Source organism: Anser cygnoides, chromosome 2, assembly GCF_040182565.1.
Source record: "Anser cygnoides isolate HZ-2024a breed goose chromosome 2, Taihu_goose_T2T_genome, whole genome shotgun sequence".
NCBI classification, from domain to species: domain Eukaryota; kingdom Metazoa; phylum Chordata; class Aves; order Anseriformes; family Anatidae; genus Anser; species Anser cygnoides.
This window is the reverse complement of record NC_089874.1, coordinates 45019502-45033313: the sequence shown is the minus strand read 5'-3', so window position 1 is coordinate 45033313 and position 13812 is coordinate 45019502. Positions and strand designations below refer to the sequence as shown.

Below are 13812 nucleotides of genomic sequence, written 5' to 3'. Positions count from 1 at the left end.
AAAAAACAACACAACTCAAAACCAACACAAAGCACACACGAAACTGCTCCCCCTCTTTTTTTTCATTGCCTCCAAAGGGGACCGCAGCTACCCAACTCGTCGGCGTTGCCTCCGGCGCTGCGTGCAGTGGGGTGGGCAGCTGTGGGCGCTGAAGGCCCGACCCCGTCATTACTCCACGTCTCCGGGGACCCGTGGCCCCCGCTGGAAAGCAGCGAGCCCGAGGCAGAGGAGCTGCTGGGGGAGGCGTTGGATTCCCCCCCAGTCCCAGTCAGGGAACGAGCTGTGGGTGCTCTGAGCAGAACCGGAGCGCGTTACATGCGTGGGTGGTGAAAACGAAAGGAGTTTGCCCTGCAGGCAGGAAGCACCTTCATATGGCCGCGTGTCAGCTCAACCCAGCGGGTGCTGCTCCCAGCCGGGCCATCAGCATGGTGGCAAGATGTTTCCGAGGCTGGCTGTCCTTCCTCGCTTTGCTCTGCCTGTGAGAGCATCCTTCTGGAGCGGCTGGGGTCGCTCAGCCCCTTGTTAAAGCCTGGCAAGAGTTTACAACGCTTGCAGCTCTCTCCTTGGGAGATGAGGGGTTTAATGCGTGAATTGAGTCCGCAGCAAGACAGTTGGATGTAGTTACTAAGGAACATGTTCCTATCTCTTCCTAGTGTAACTTTCTTTTTTTTTTTTCTCCTGATTGCCTTCTGGGAAGCCTGAATTCTCCTTCACTGCCAGTAATTCATACGTTTTCCTCCTCTGTCTTGGGCATGTGAAATGGGAGCTGTATTATGGGAGCAGTCGCTAATTAGTTAGCGCCGGGCTTGGCCTCGCGTCAGGAAAATCCGCTGGAAATGAGTCCGTTTCAGTAGGTGCGGGATTTGGAGTGTGAAACATAGATCTGTGGAGCCAGTTGGTATCGCGTTCACCTCACGGCTCTGCTGTGAGCCACTGTGTGTGTGCGGGGCCTGACACGGGCATGGCCAGCATTTGCTTCTGGATGTGGTGTCCCTTGAAGCAGCAAGGGGAGCAAAACTCGTGGCCAAGGAGCAAGGAGGGAGCAGGGAGGGTCTCCTTCAGCAGCTGCAGCTAAACAGGGATGTTTTCTCTCCCCTGGGGTTCTCAGTGCCCTGAGCTGAAGGGCCTCGTGCTCCTTCCAGCACTACCCGTGAGGAGCCATGTCCGTGCCCAAGCGGGTGCAGGCTGGAGCCCCGCGTGCTCCTCCAGCAGCTCGGTCACGGACCTGGCCCTGTGCCCCCTTGGGGGGAGAGGTGCCCACGTCCAGAAAGGTGCCCACGTCCGCAGCAGGACCCTGCTCACGCCCGGACAACGGGCAGCCCTCGCAGAAGCTGAGCGGGACAGGGTTTTCCAGGCCTCGCTTAATAAAGCGTCTGTTTTCTGAGGGGGATGAGATCAGGGACGCGTGGGGGCAGGGAGGAGGGTTTGACATAAATAAATAATTGTATGAAGCCCATCGTCGGTTGACGCAAGATGACTCACTCCTCGTAAAGGCGAGAGAATAGGGGAGGCAGACGTTAAAAGCCCGGGGAAGGGCCCTCAGCTGAGCGCGGTGGGAGCTGCAGGTGCTTGGTGCCTCTCCGGGCTCAGCCCCCTGCATTTTGAGTCACGCTCTGTGTCAGGCTCCTGCCCTGCTTTTCCTTTTCACCCTGGCTACAGATTTCTTTGTCTGAACATGCGTTTAAATTTTAACCAAGACATTTGTCTCCTCCCCTCCCTTCCTCGCTGATTCTTTAAGCAGGCTTCAAATGCTAGGAAAAGGAAAGGAACAAAGTCTCTGTCTGCCCCGGACTGGCTCCGTCGCCGACCAGAAAGTCCCACCACGGGGCCATGCTGCAGTGGGGTCTCCTCCTCTGCCCCAGCGGACCGGTGGCTTGTTAGAAGGAAAGCTCAAGTCACCCGTGCCAGGATTCACATCTGCTAAATTCAGGATTAAAGAGGCTGGCAGGTAGCGGGGGCATGAACACTTGACGGCTTCATTTGTGCCAGTCCACGAGCTCCAAGTCTGCGGCTCACGAGGCTTTCGCAGCTGATTAAGTTGCTGCCTCCTGTGTGCAGGCTGAAGCCCAGGACGCAAGCGGCGGGGCGTAATTTAGTTGTTTGCAAAGGGTTTGCTAGGGCTTGAGCTCTGGTGCTCTTCTCCACAAGAGCCAGCCCGCAGAGAGGGACAGGCTCTGTGCAAGGGCTGGTTTGGTCCCGGCTGCGGTCACTCCTCTGCGCTGATGGAAGTGGCCACATTGTGGGCACCGTTCTCCATGAAGATGCCTGACTCCAGGCTCATCTGCACTGCACACAGCTGGCCGGTGGTGCTCAGCTCGCACAAAAACCATCCCTCTGTTCGCCTTCAGGCCCCTAGGGGCTGGCAGGAAGGGCTGTGTGTGAGGGCTCTGCTGTGTGGCACATCTGAGTCCCGGAGTGCACAAGGCAGCTCCCAGCCTGGCCTCCGTTTTCTTCCAGCTCGGTCCTGGTATTCTGTTTCTACCTTCTGAAGCAAGACTCAACTCTTTCATGCGCAGCTGCCGCTTTTTGCTTCTAAGAACTGTTTTTATCAGTTGAGAAGTCCGTGGCTCCACGCATGGCCGAGCAAGCGAGCAGCTCTGCTGGGCTGCCAGGGCCCCCCCCACACGCTCTGCAGCCCTGTGCTGCCAGCACACAGCAAACCCTCGTGTGTGCTCAGGGACCAGCCACCACAACACCTGGCGTGCAAGCACAGTGCCAGGGCGATGGGAGCCATCTCAGCATGGCTTCTGATGGCTGGAGACACAGTTCTAGCACCCAGCTAGCACACGAAACTCTCAGCGACTCATCCTTTCCCAAAGCGCTGGCGGTGTGTGACCAGAGTGTGAAACCACGGCGTTGCAACGGATCTCTCAAGGGCTGCTGTGTTATCCCATCACTGCCAGTGCTTGCACGCCGCTCGCACCGGCCAAACACGCGTGGTGCACGCTCCCACCAGCAGGAGTTCACCCCAGCAGTGCGTGGAGCACAGCGTGCTCCTGCAGCAGGCCTGGCAGCAGAGCTGCTGTACGTACCCCTGAGTCGCTCGAGGTTTCCTTCAGTGCTGTGACCGGGCTGCACTCGCTGCCTCAGCGGTCCCTTGTGAGCACCCTTCTCCAGCTGTGACAGCTCTTCGCTGGCTTCGGCAGCCAGAATTAGGCTGTCACGTTTCTGTCTTGAGCTAGCCAAGTGTCTGCTTGACACTGCTTCAGCAAAGCCAAAGAACTTGCAGGCAGCCTGTTGGAGTTCTTTAAAAAGCTGTTTATTATCACAGCAGACAAGTAGAAAAAACATAATGCTGCATACAGAGAACGTCTTCACAAATTACAAGCAAGTCTTAAAAAAGTTACAGTTGTGTCTGTGTTCCAGTAAACATGGCTCTCGCTGCAAACCGCAAAGGTGTTGATCAGAAGCTCCCTGCAAGTAGTCTGGTAAGACTACAAAGAAAGAAATGCAGACCCAAGTGCTGTGCCAACAAAGGAGGACACTCAAGCAGCCCCCGAGCAGTTTCGCCAGCCCCAGCATCCCAGAGCTGTGATGCGACTTGGGAGCAGGGTGGTGGGAAACCTCTCAGTTGTCAGAGCCAGACTCAGCTGGACCCAGACCTTTGGGCCAGCCCAGAAGAACTCTTGCAACCTGAAATCTTCCCTGAAACCAAGGGGGTGTGACTGGCACGGGAAACAAGCAAATAATTCAATGATTAGAGCAAACTGGGAGCACTCTGCCAACACAGGCAAGTGACAGCTCTGGGGAAGGCCCTTCTCGCCCCGGTGTCTCCTCCCTTCGTAAGATAAACCATGAACAAGATTTTGACGAGGCGCACAGGTGTCTGATTTGTTGAAGTGACCGAGAAGGCTTTAAAGGCCTTGTTTTGGCAGATGTTTTTGCAACTGAAATCCAGCTCATATGTAACTGTGCCCTTTTGCTTCAGTAAACAAATGGCTCAGGTGCGGAAATCATTCACTGACTTTCCTCTGGCAGAGTCTGAAAGCTTCATCTGCCTGCCTCCCTCTAAAAAAAAATCAGTGCTGATAGCATGGGCAGGGAGGAAAAGTCACTGAAAAATAATTACTAGGTTGTTTTTAATCTTTTTTTTTTCTTTAAACTGCTTATTTTGTGAAAAGCTTTATGAGTATTGTAAAATGTTAGGGAGCTGGAAAGAGCAGACAGAACTGAGGACTGGTAAAGGTCTGCTACCAAGCAGGAAAAGGAGAAAACCTACAGAGAAAGCCTATTTTTGGTTAGTCAAGAAGTTTTGTGGCTTAGTCAGCAACTGCAGAATCATTTCTCAAAGTTTTAGGGGGACAACAGCATGGCAGAAGGAAGGAAGCTGGATTGTGCTTTTCCATTTTCGGCTCTTTGTAAGCAGTGTAAGGTAGAATTTGAGATTTCCCCTTATGAAGAATGCCTAATATGCACCAAAAAATAAATATCAAGCACCCTGCTCCTCTGTAAACTGGTTTCTTTTAAGGCTTTCTAAAGTAACATTCTCTAAATGATAATTACTTTGGAAGGGGATAGTGTTTTCTTGCTGGTCCTTATCATTGCTATGTGCACCTTGCCTTGTGCTTAGCACTAGTTGACGCATAGGATAAAAGGTTTCCAAGCAAATCTCAGTGCTTTTTTGTGCTTACATGTTGCTGGGAGAAGGGATTTCCACTTGACGCAATTGATTTTCAATTGTCCTTTCTCCCCCCCTGAAGCTAGGCAACTTCATATTGGTGTATTGCCACCAGCACAGTGTCTAGGCCAAGAGCCAAGGCAATGAACAGCCTGCTAATTAATTTTTCACATTTATCTCCAGACCCTCTCCCCAGAACAAATACTGTGAAAGCAGGAGGCGGCAGTTTCTATGCAGCCCTCAGGAAATTTTAAGCAAAAGTGTTTCACTGCCAGTGTTATGATTCTACAGTGATGGTAGTAAGGTTTTCTGCTTGTGTAAAAGAACATGTATTGGTTTCAATAGGGAAAAAAAAAAGATTATTGAAGGTAATCTGAATCTCACGTATCCATTTATCAAAAAAAAAAAAAAGAAAATATGGTGCCTACAACTACTGTTTTCCAGTGGGAAAATGAAGGCCTCATTTCTAGGCAGGAGAAAAGGATTCACGCTGATAGCATCGGTTCCATGCAACTGTTACAGCCAGTTTCTGTTTCCAGTAAGACCATCGTTTTCAGTTATGAAGCAGATAATACTGTGAGCTTGTGGAGTCCGGGCATCTTGCACCCCTTCTCGTGTACGCGTGTGTATAAATAAGTTAGAGATTATTTACATCAGTGTACAGAATAAATCTAAACTCAGTTACCCAAATCCATATACCTGCTCCTGGATTTGGTCTGTTAGCACTTTGCGTTTCATCTTCAAAGCACCATACAGACATGAATTATTTACCAAGGCAACTTCCCACTCACCGAAAGGATTAAGAATAGCGAGCAGGGTAAGGGATGGAGCCGAGGGAGGGCAGCTTGCTCATAAAAACACAGCTAATCACGTCTCTCTCTCCTGCCACGAGTACTGCTGGTTTATGCCTTTATAAACTCTGTAGTCTGAGTTTAGGAGCAGTCTTTGTAACACGAACCTTGTCAAAATGGCAAAGTCCTCACTCAGAAGCAAATGATCCGCTCTTCATTTTCAAAAGCTTTGGCTTCTTCTTGGCTTATCAGGTTCCCGTTCAAACTGTTGGAGAGGGAAAATAAAAGGGATGTGAAAGAGAGGCAGTGATTGTGCCCATCTTCTGTTTTTCCAAGGTTTTGGAGCAGAAATCAAAACTCGGCGATGCTGTGTGAGCTGTGAGCTTCCCAAGGGTGCGCGCTTGGGAACAGCCTCAAACGGGCAGGCTGCAGCACTGCTGCTCCCACTGCACACACAGGGAGCAAGGCTACTTCTTCAGAAAGAAAAACAGAACACCTAAATTTCATTAAATTGATTGCTCCCGCATGCTGGATACCCATCTGCTTGCATTTCTGCATTGCTTCTGAAGGCTGACAGAACTGGGGGTCGATTTCTGTGTGTTCATTTTGAGAAGTCTTGGCCATAAGCATCAGGGTACAAGAACCCTACGCTGCTCGGAGCAGAATGTCAGGTTGACAGGACTGTTATGAAAAGCAGCACAGAGCTGACAAAGGTTCTTAACATTCAGCGGGCTAAAGAAATTTATATTGTCTTCACAGCCTTTTGTGTCTTCCATGACAACAAAGGAAGAAAACCTGTAAGTACTCAGACATTATTAATCTGAAATGACTTAGGGCAACATTTTTGAATCTAGCTACGCTGATATTTATGCCCCTGAAAATAAGCAGCCTGCTAAGTGCAGCTTTCAGAAATGATGAATACCATTAAACCACCGAGATTTATGAAAATATTAGGGTTAACAAACACCTCTCAAAATCCAGGCAAGAATCAAAAGACAGACTTCGGTTTGAAAATTCAGAATGACTCAAGTGGGAATTGAGGCCTCCTTTGTAGATGACAGCTGACGCTGGCCTTTGAAAAAAAAGCATCTTTTCCACATCTCCAGGGAAGCCACTAGTCAGATAGTGAGTCATTGTCTTTCCAAGCAAGAATCCAGTGTCCTTTCACTAAAACAAATATGTATTTTTAAAAATAAATTTCAGGTTCAATAATATAGGAGCAGCAGTGCTAAAACCAGCACCACTCTATTGACTCCCGAGCTCCCTGAGGTGAGGGAAGGAATGTGGTATTTGGCTTTATGCCTTATAATGCGCACGCGTGACTGGGTGATGCCTACCTAATCTAAAACAAGCAAATCTTACAAAAAAGTTAATCTCCTTGTAGCTTAGCACTTTTCAGGTGTCTGGAGCACTGCCCGAAGAAAAATCCTAGCACAAATTATATGAACCAAATTAGTAATGCTAATTAAATGTAACCATCTCCTGCTTGTTGGGATTTAACTCCTGAGAAGCATGAACACATTAAGAAGTTTGAAAAAAAAATCATGAAAAGCAAACTTGTCTAGAAATTTAGCCCCTAATTCTGCAAACACATGCATTCAGTGAGTCGGTGATACAGACAGATGGGAACTCACAAAACTTTTTGACATTCATAACACGCAGGGAAGTGTTTCAATGACAGGGGCTTTTTACCTCTTTGAAACCTGCCGCTGGATCTACAGCCCCTGCCTCACATAAACTTGCTTGATTTTTAATTTTTTTTTAAGGCTGGAAAGTTAATGCCAGATGTGTTTTTGAAGGGAAAGAAAGTTTACAAAGTGAGCCTTTGAGGAGAGGATCTTTACCAGACTTCTTTAATAGCCGTGTTCTCCTTGAGAGCTTCGCTGAGGTACTTCACCCCTTTGGCTGTAATTTGATTCTGGATAAGCCTGAAAAGAAAGCACTTCATATCAAACTTGCATGCAAACTATTTCACACCACCTGCACAACCTAAGCTCAGCTTGACATCACGGAGCAAAGCTGTCAGTTTTGCCACAGGAAGGCAGTTGTGATTTCCATCCAGGAGGACGGTACCCAGCATTGGTCAAATGCCCCACAGATGCACTTTCAGAACCAGAGCCCGGAGCATCAATCACTTCCTTTTAAGCCTGCATGTGGCTGCACTCTGTAGGTACTGAGCTGACAGAGCTGACAGACTGCTGCTGAGAATTCTGGCACTGGTAAAGGATTGTGAGATTTGGACTCTAACTTCTTACTTAGCTCTGTGTTCTTATTAAGAACACTGTGAGCAGCATTTTTAAGTTATGTACAGAAGATTCTGAGTACAAAATCTGTGTAGGCCCAGTGTTTTAGCAGCTATGATCCAGAGCTTGCCAAATCCTCCTGTCTTGTTTATCAGACCAGCAAGATCCTTACGCATTGCATTATGCTCTGGTATGAACAGGTGAAGTCTTCTTAGCAGATATGAAGTATGCTAAATCTGAAATTAAGGGAAAAAGTACAAAAGATCTTCGAGCAGCACAGATGAAGAAGCAGTAGGTAATCCTTACTAACTACCAACAGGTCATAACCCTAACTAAAAATGAACAAAGCCGCCTCACCTACACGAGTATAAAACTACTCATCATCCTGTCCTAATTCACTACTCACCTTTCAGTCTATCGTGGTGTGCCCCATAGCTGTACTACTTCATGTGGCTACCTGAATGAATCCCCCAGATTCATGAGGCTGAAAATCAGAAGGAACTGAATGATCTCTTAGGGATGGAGGGAAGGACGGAAGCAGGGAGATGTTCCCATTAAAGGGCTTCCTGCACTTTGTAAATGAATCAAAACACAAAGGGACCCACTAGGTTCTTTCAGCTGCTGGAAAAACACTTAATCCTGCCTCAAGTGCAACCATCTATATAGGTCACCACCTTTTGGAGGTATTCATTGATATAACCAATAAGGTAGGAGATAAATTTGCCTACAAGCAGAAACCCTTTGACAACACTGAGCCACTGTACTACACTACTGTGTCTGCTTTGGAAAATTTTATCATGACTCAAACCGAACTGTCCAGTGAAGCGTATCTGCAGCTGTGCGCAAAGAAATCCAGCCCTTCCCGCCCCCCCCTTTTATTTTCAGGGTGATGGGCAGCAGGACTTCTACTGCTTTCACAACAGACTTCAAGCACTCAGCCCCTCTGACAATCAGCACGCTTCCTAAGGGGCATGAACTATGATTAATATAAGGAATGCTAAAGGGTGGCTAGCAAAGATTTTATATAAGCTGTAAAGGGACTCTGTTTATTACATTTTCTTGGCCACTTGGGATGAATAGATGGCTGTTTGTTTCACAGCCCACATCTGCCCAACCCCATTCATGGACAAATTCCTGTGAACCTCTGGATTAGGACAGCCAATGCTGTGTTTTCTTAGAAGTTTAACAAGTCTCTTTGCGATTGCTAGAAACCATAACCTCTGCTTTCCTGGAAGTTTGTGTCTCATGGTTGAGTGTCTTCCCTCAGTGAAAGCGTCTACAAGAAAACATCAGGCAAATGGGGGATGTAAGTGTCTGTCATGTAGCTTCTTGGTGGAGGAGTAAGAGTTGAGCTGGCTACTTTGACAGCGATGACAAAATAGCAAGAATTATAATAATGTTATTTTATTCTAGTTATCTGCTTGTAGATTTCTGAAACTTATGTTGGAGGCCAGTAATGTTCTGCTAAAGATAAATGAAATCAGCTGGTAGTTCGAAAGTTACCAGGACACACAGATAGCTTAAACTTTTCCCTGTAGGAAAGCAGTTTCTAGATGCTAGACACAGCTTTATTAACTTTCTATTAAAACTGTCTACAACCAGTCAGCTGCATCCAGACCATGCACAGAAAGCTTACTGTGACCTACATAGACTTGGAAGGTGAAGCTTTAATGCAGTGACTGCCAAAGAGCCTGTGCCTCTGTGGAATGTAACTCACCATAAGTGCACCAGTTTCTTGTTGACCTTCAGCATCTCTGCAAAACTCATTGCTGCCTCATCATCCAGCTCATTTTTTGTCAACCTAAGTGGGAGAGAAAACGTTCACTTAAGATGTTATCATTATTTTTCATCCCCCTTCTTTTCCAGCTCATCTGAGACTTAGCTTTAGACAGCCAAAGGGGTGTGTGCTGTTCCTGCCCTGAGCAATTTCTGAAGTCTGGACACACAGACATGCTAAAGAGAAGCCCTGGGGTAAAAGGGACAAGAATATCACATCACTTCTTGGAGCAAAGATCTATCTAATGATATTTTCTCATGATGTTAAGGTGACTAAAAAGTACGTGAGCTGTGGTGGAAAAAGGTGGAGAGGTAGCGACAGCACTGAAGAGGTACAAAACCTGTGAGGATGAAGAATTGAGAGAAGATGGGGAAAGGAAGGTGGAGAGAGTAGAAATAAGCACAGACCAGAACTGCAGGTAGCCACAAGGGGAACTGAGAAGCCCAAACTCAATACTGGACATGACAAAACCAGAGGCAGATGGGTTAAATCACTGCTTTCAGGCAGCAGTCTGCAGAGACACTAACAAGAGGCTCCTGCTCCCATAACTCAAAACTCAACCAATCTTTCTAAAGTTACCCGGTGACACACAGAACCCAGCGTGCACAGTTTCAGTTGCCAGAGGAAGTTGGCTGGACAAGACTCTGTCAAAGGGTCTGTGAACGGCATTGAGTAATGCAAGCGATTGTCAGGAAACTCAAACCTCCCCATAGCCCTCTGCACTCTCACTGGACATGGGCTTGAGGTCTGCAGCTGTAAAAAGTTCCTAAGCCACTGTGTGAAACGTACGGTCTGCTCCCCTGTCAACACAGGACTGCAGCAAAGCTACGACTGGCTTCACCTGAGCACATTCGATGCAAATAGTGGGGTATCCCAAACCACTACACCAAGACCTACGGGAATGTAAGGAGTCCACATCACACACCGAGCTTCCCACAGAAACACTCTAAGTGTAGCAATGCTCCTCCAGGCGGGAAAGCTGATCTGCTACTCATATCCACGTTCTTCCAAAGGGTAGTGAGATACAGGGGATGGGAGAAGGGAGAGGAGGAGGAGCAGATGGGATCAGAGGAAGTAAAACTAGGCTGCAGCTTTCTCTGGAGAAGGAAGAGGAGAAGCAGAGCACACCACTGATTACCAGAATATTTTCACGGAGTTGTTGTGCTGCATGGCTTCAGCAATACTTTTGCCTCCCTCTGACGTGATGCCATTGAATGCGAGACTGTGAAGTGAACAGACACAAAGGCTTAAGAGACAGCCAGCATTACTTGACCCTGTCACTGGCAAACACTAATGAGTATCCTGGACGATCTGTGTCTCAGTGGTCCAGTTCAGTATTTGGCTGCTCCAAAGCTCACACACTTTGCAAACCAGCAGGTCTTTGTCAATTTTACACGGGAGAACAGATCACAGGCTGCTGCCTGATCGCAGGTCTGTCATACAGGCCACAAGGTTTGCTGTCGGTGACTGCAAACTCACTCTAGGGACTGACAGCAGAGATGCAGCCGATGATTTTGAGAGCTGTGGCTTTTAGCAAGGAGAGAGTTGTGCTCAGCAGCACACAGGTTTGTACATGCATTTGTCATCCCAACCCCCTGTACAAACTGGGCACTTTTTCCTTTAAGTGGTGTGTTTTGACTCTTAAACACAATACCTTCTGTTGTGCAGGGAGAGATGAGCTTGTAAATGCATGCTTTCCATTACAAACCACAAACATTTCTTAGTCTGCCCTTCGTTCTTTGAATAGACATTGGCAAAATCATCCAGTTAAAACTTATGCTTCAGGCTTTGTGAGTTCAAAAAGCATTTCCATCCTCAGAAGCTAGGCCAGAGCTTGAAAACAGTGCAAGGCCTCGAAAAAAAAAAAGGCAGAAAGGAGATGAAGCGGGGCAATGGCAAGAATATGTGCTAGCATGAGCCCCTGCTAACTTCCGCTGAGACTGTATACTCTCAGTCCCTCATGACTGAGCCTAAAAATGGCAAATATGCTGAAGTAAGCTGATGTAGCAGGAACTATCTTCTCTTAACCTTTGCATAAAGCTACCATATTGAGCTGGTGCTAGCTGTGCATTTAAATCATGAACCAAGATTAACCGGTGGAATATAAGAAGTGAGCCCCAGTGCAAGTACACTGCAGAGCTGAAGATTCGCCCTGCGCAGGTGCCAGCAAAATGTGGCTGTAGCTTGCAGTTACCCCTCCTTATTTTTGCAAGCACATTCATCAGCATATTTGTTCCCGTCCGAGAATCCCAGGTGTAAGCCAGCTCTGATTCAGGTTCAAACTGTTTGCTTTCAAGTCTGATGCATCTGGATGGATTCTGCAATTAGGGGGAGATGGCTATTTCAGATAGCTTTTAAGTTTAAATATATCTAGGTCACTGCACCTGCTCAGCTTTTAATTTTTTAAGCCCAGCTATAAGCTGACAGAAAGGAGGACAAGCCACCAGCTCTGAAATCCCTGGATCTGAAGTGGCAGCAATAAGCTCCCAAGAGATCCCCAAACTCCCCGAGCGCTGTATTTGTGAAGAAACTGGTGCCATGTGCCACCTTGTGGGGAAACAAAGAAACCTCATCTGTTCCCTCACCAGAGAGGCCAGTGGAACTGGGAGACAAATTGAAAGGATCACCACGATCCCAGTGCTCCAGCTGTGTGGAGGGACTCCAAAACAGCAGCAGCAGCCACAATATGCACCTTGAAATCCCCAGTTGGGATCTGAAAGACAGGCAGGGGAGGGGCTGTCTGTACACTGCTGGCTTCTCCCTGCTGTGCTGCCAACTTCACCCACACTAGGGCTTCCAGAAGGCTAGTTTGAGATTAATTACTGAACCCCAGTGAGATCCACATCTCATTGCCACTGACTTTGTGGTGTTGCAGCTCCACTGGAAGCTTAATTCAGGCTGAACCTGAATTAAAAACACCACAGTCCCTACCCAAACAGTGGATTGTCTAAGACTTACTTTGGTAAGAACTGCTGTATCCTCACCACAGCAACTGTTAACACCGAGCTCCCTTGGAGCCTGGTTCTGCAACAGCTTGTGAATCCTTCTGCTAACGCTCCCAGATCAAAATGGCACCCACTGACCATGTGCCTTCACAAATGCCAGTAACTCTGCGGCATGAGGAGAGGAGGTGCAGAGAGAGGAAAGGATGCCAGCCCTGCAACATTTTTAACTTGCTTTATGGCTGCACGGGGCTTTTCGATTCAAACAACCTGGCCTCTTGCTTGCACCCGGCACCTGTTAGGTACGAAGTGAAGACCACGATACCAGATGGCGTCCCAAGCTAACGAGTGGTGGAAAGAGTCACTGCTTCGAAGCGCGGTGGGAAAGTCAGCGCTATGTCGAGCTGCCAGGCTCGGCTGGGGTTTTACCTCACGTTCGTTAACGTGGGGTGGTTCCTCAGGGCCTCTGCGAACGCCTTTGCGCCTTCGTCTCCAACTTGATTACCCCACATCCTAGTGAAGACAGGAAAGCAGGAGATATCAGGTGTGTTGCCCTGCTGCCCCTCAGCATCGCATTCTCTCTTTTTCTCTCCCTTTCCCTCCCCCCACCAATACTTCCCAGGCTTTGAGGCTTGCAAGAAACCTGGCACGAACCATCCCCACCGAGCCAGGCATGTTCCACTCCCTGCACACCACGCCATCAGCCTCTCTGACTCACCAGTACCCTAAGGCCACAGCACAGAAGCAGCTCTAGGAGACAGCCTGCTGCAGTGCGAATGCTTTTGGGATTGTCTTGCTGTGCTGGGCAAACCCTCAGCAGCCCTCTACCCTTGTGGGGTGAAGGAGTCTTGTGATCTGTACAGTGAGCTGCTGTGACAAATACACAAAGTCCTAAATCCACCTGCTCAGCATTTGCTGTAGGTACCCCTGCTGCAGTTTTCCTGTTACCTGTTGGGCACGGACTGGTTGTTACACAGCTCGAAGTACGGGCCTTGGGAAAGATTCCCTGCACGCACAGCTGCACAGTGACCCGTACCCAAAGGGATGACTTTGGATGAGCTCGATAAGCTCCCCCTTTCCTTCAGAGCAATATGGTAAAATGGTTACAGTTCCTTCAGTGTTATACCCAAGTGGTATCTCCTCTCTCATCAGCTGCCAAGAGAGGGATCAGAATCTCACAGGCACTGTATGACCCTGGGACTCTCCCACATACTTCTAAGGAACGGTATTTCTGATGGAAAAGCAACCCTTGATAACATGAAAGTGCTAAGAGAAGGTAATATGGTAAAAGCTGCACAGGTCTGATCGACATTAAGTAGCAATATCTGGTCAAATCCTTTCCACGCAGACCAACGGCTTTGACAATTCACCATGTATTCTAAGGCTTGAAAGAGTCTCTGCTGAGTTACAATTTTTTCTACAGAGCTCATGCCTTGATGAC

General features: G+C 48.1%; 1 protein-coding gene across 7 annotated transcripts in view; it reads right to left on the bottom strand.

Annotated features, from left to right (window-relative positions):
• Positions 1–3237: 3237 nt before the first annotated feature.
• NOD1 (nucleotide binding oligomerization domain containing 1) overlaps positions 3238–13812 on the bottom strand; it is a 28223-nt gene continuing 17648 nt past the window's right edge. For 3 of the 7 annotated variants that reach the window (XM_048078003.2, XM_013197769.3, XM_048078004.2), the window contains exons 8-12: positions 12801–12884; positions 10568–10651; positions 9370–9453; positions 7254–7337; positions 3238–5674 (exon numbers count right to left, since the gene is read on the bottom strand). In XM_048078003.2, coding sequence (XP_047933960.2) covers positions 5602–5674; positions 7254–7337; positions 9370–9453; positions 10568–10651; positions 12801–12884 — 409 coding nt within the window. In that variant the 3' untranslated portion in view covers positions 3238–5601. The other 4 variants (XM_048078005.2, XM_048078006.2, XR_007168697.2 and 1 more) reach the window with 4 other exon arrangements.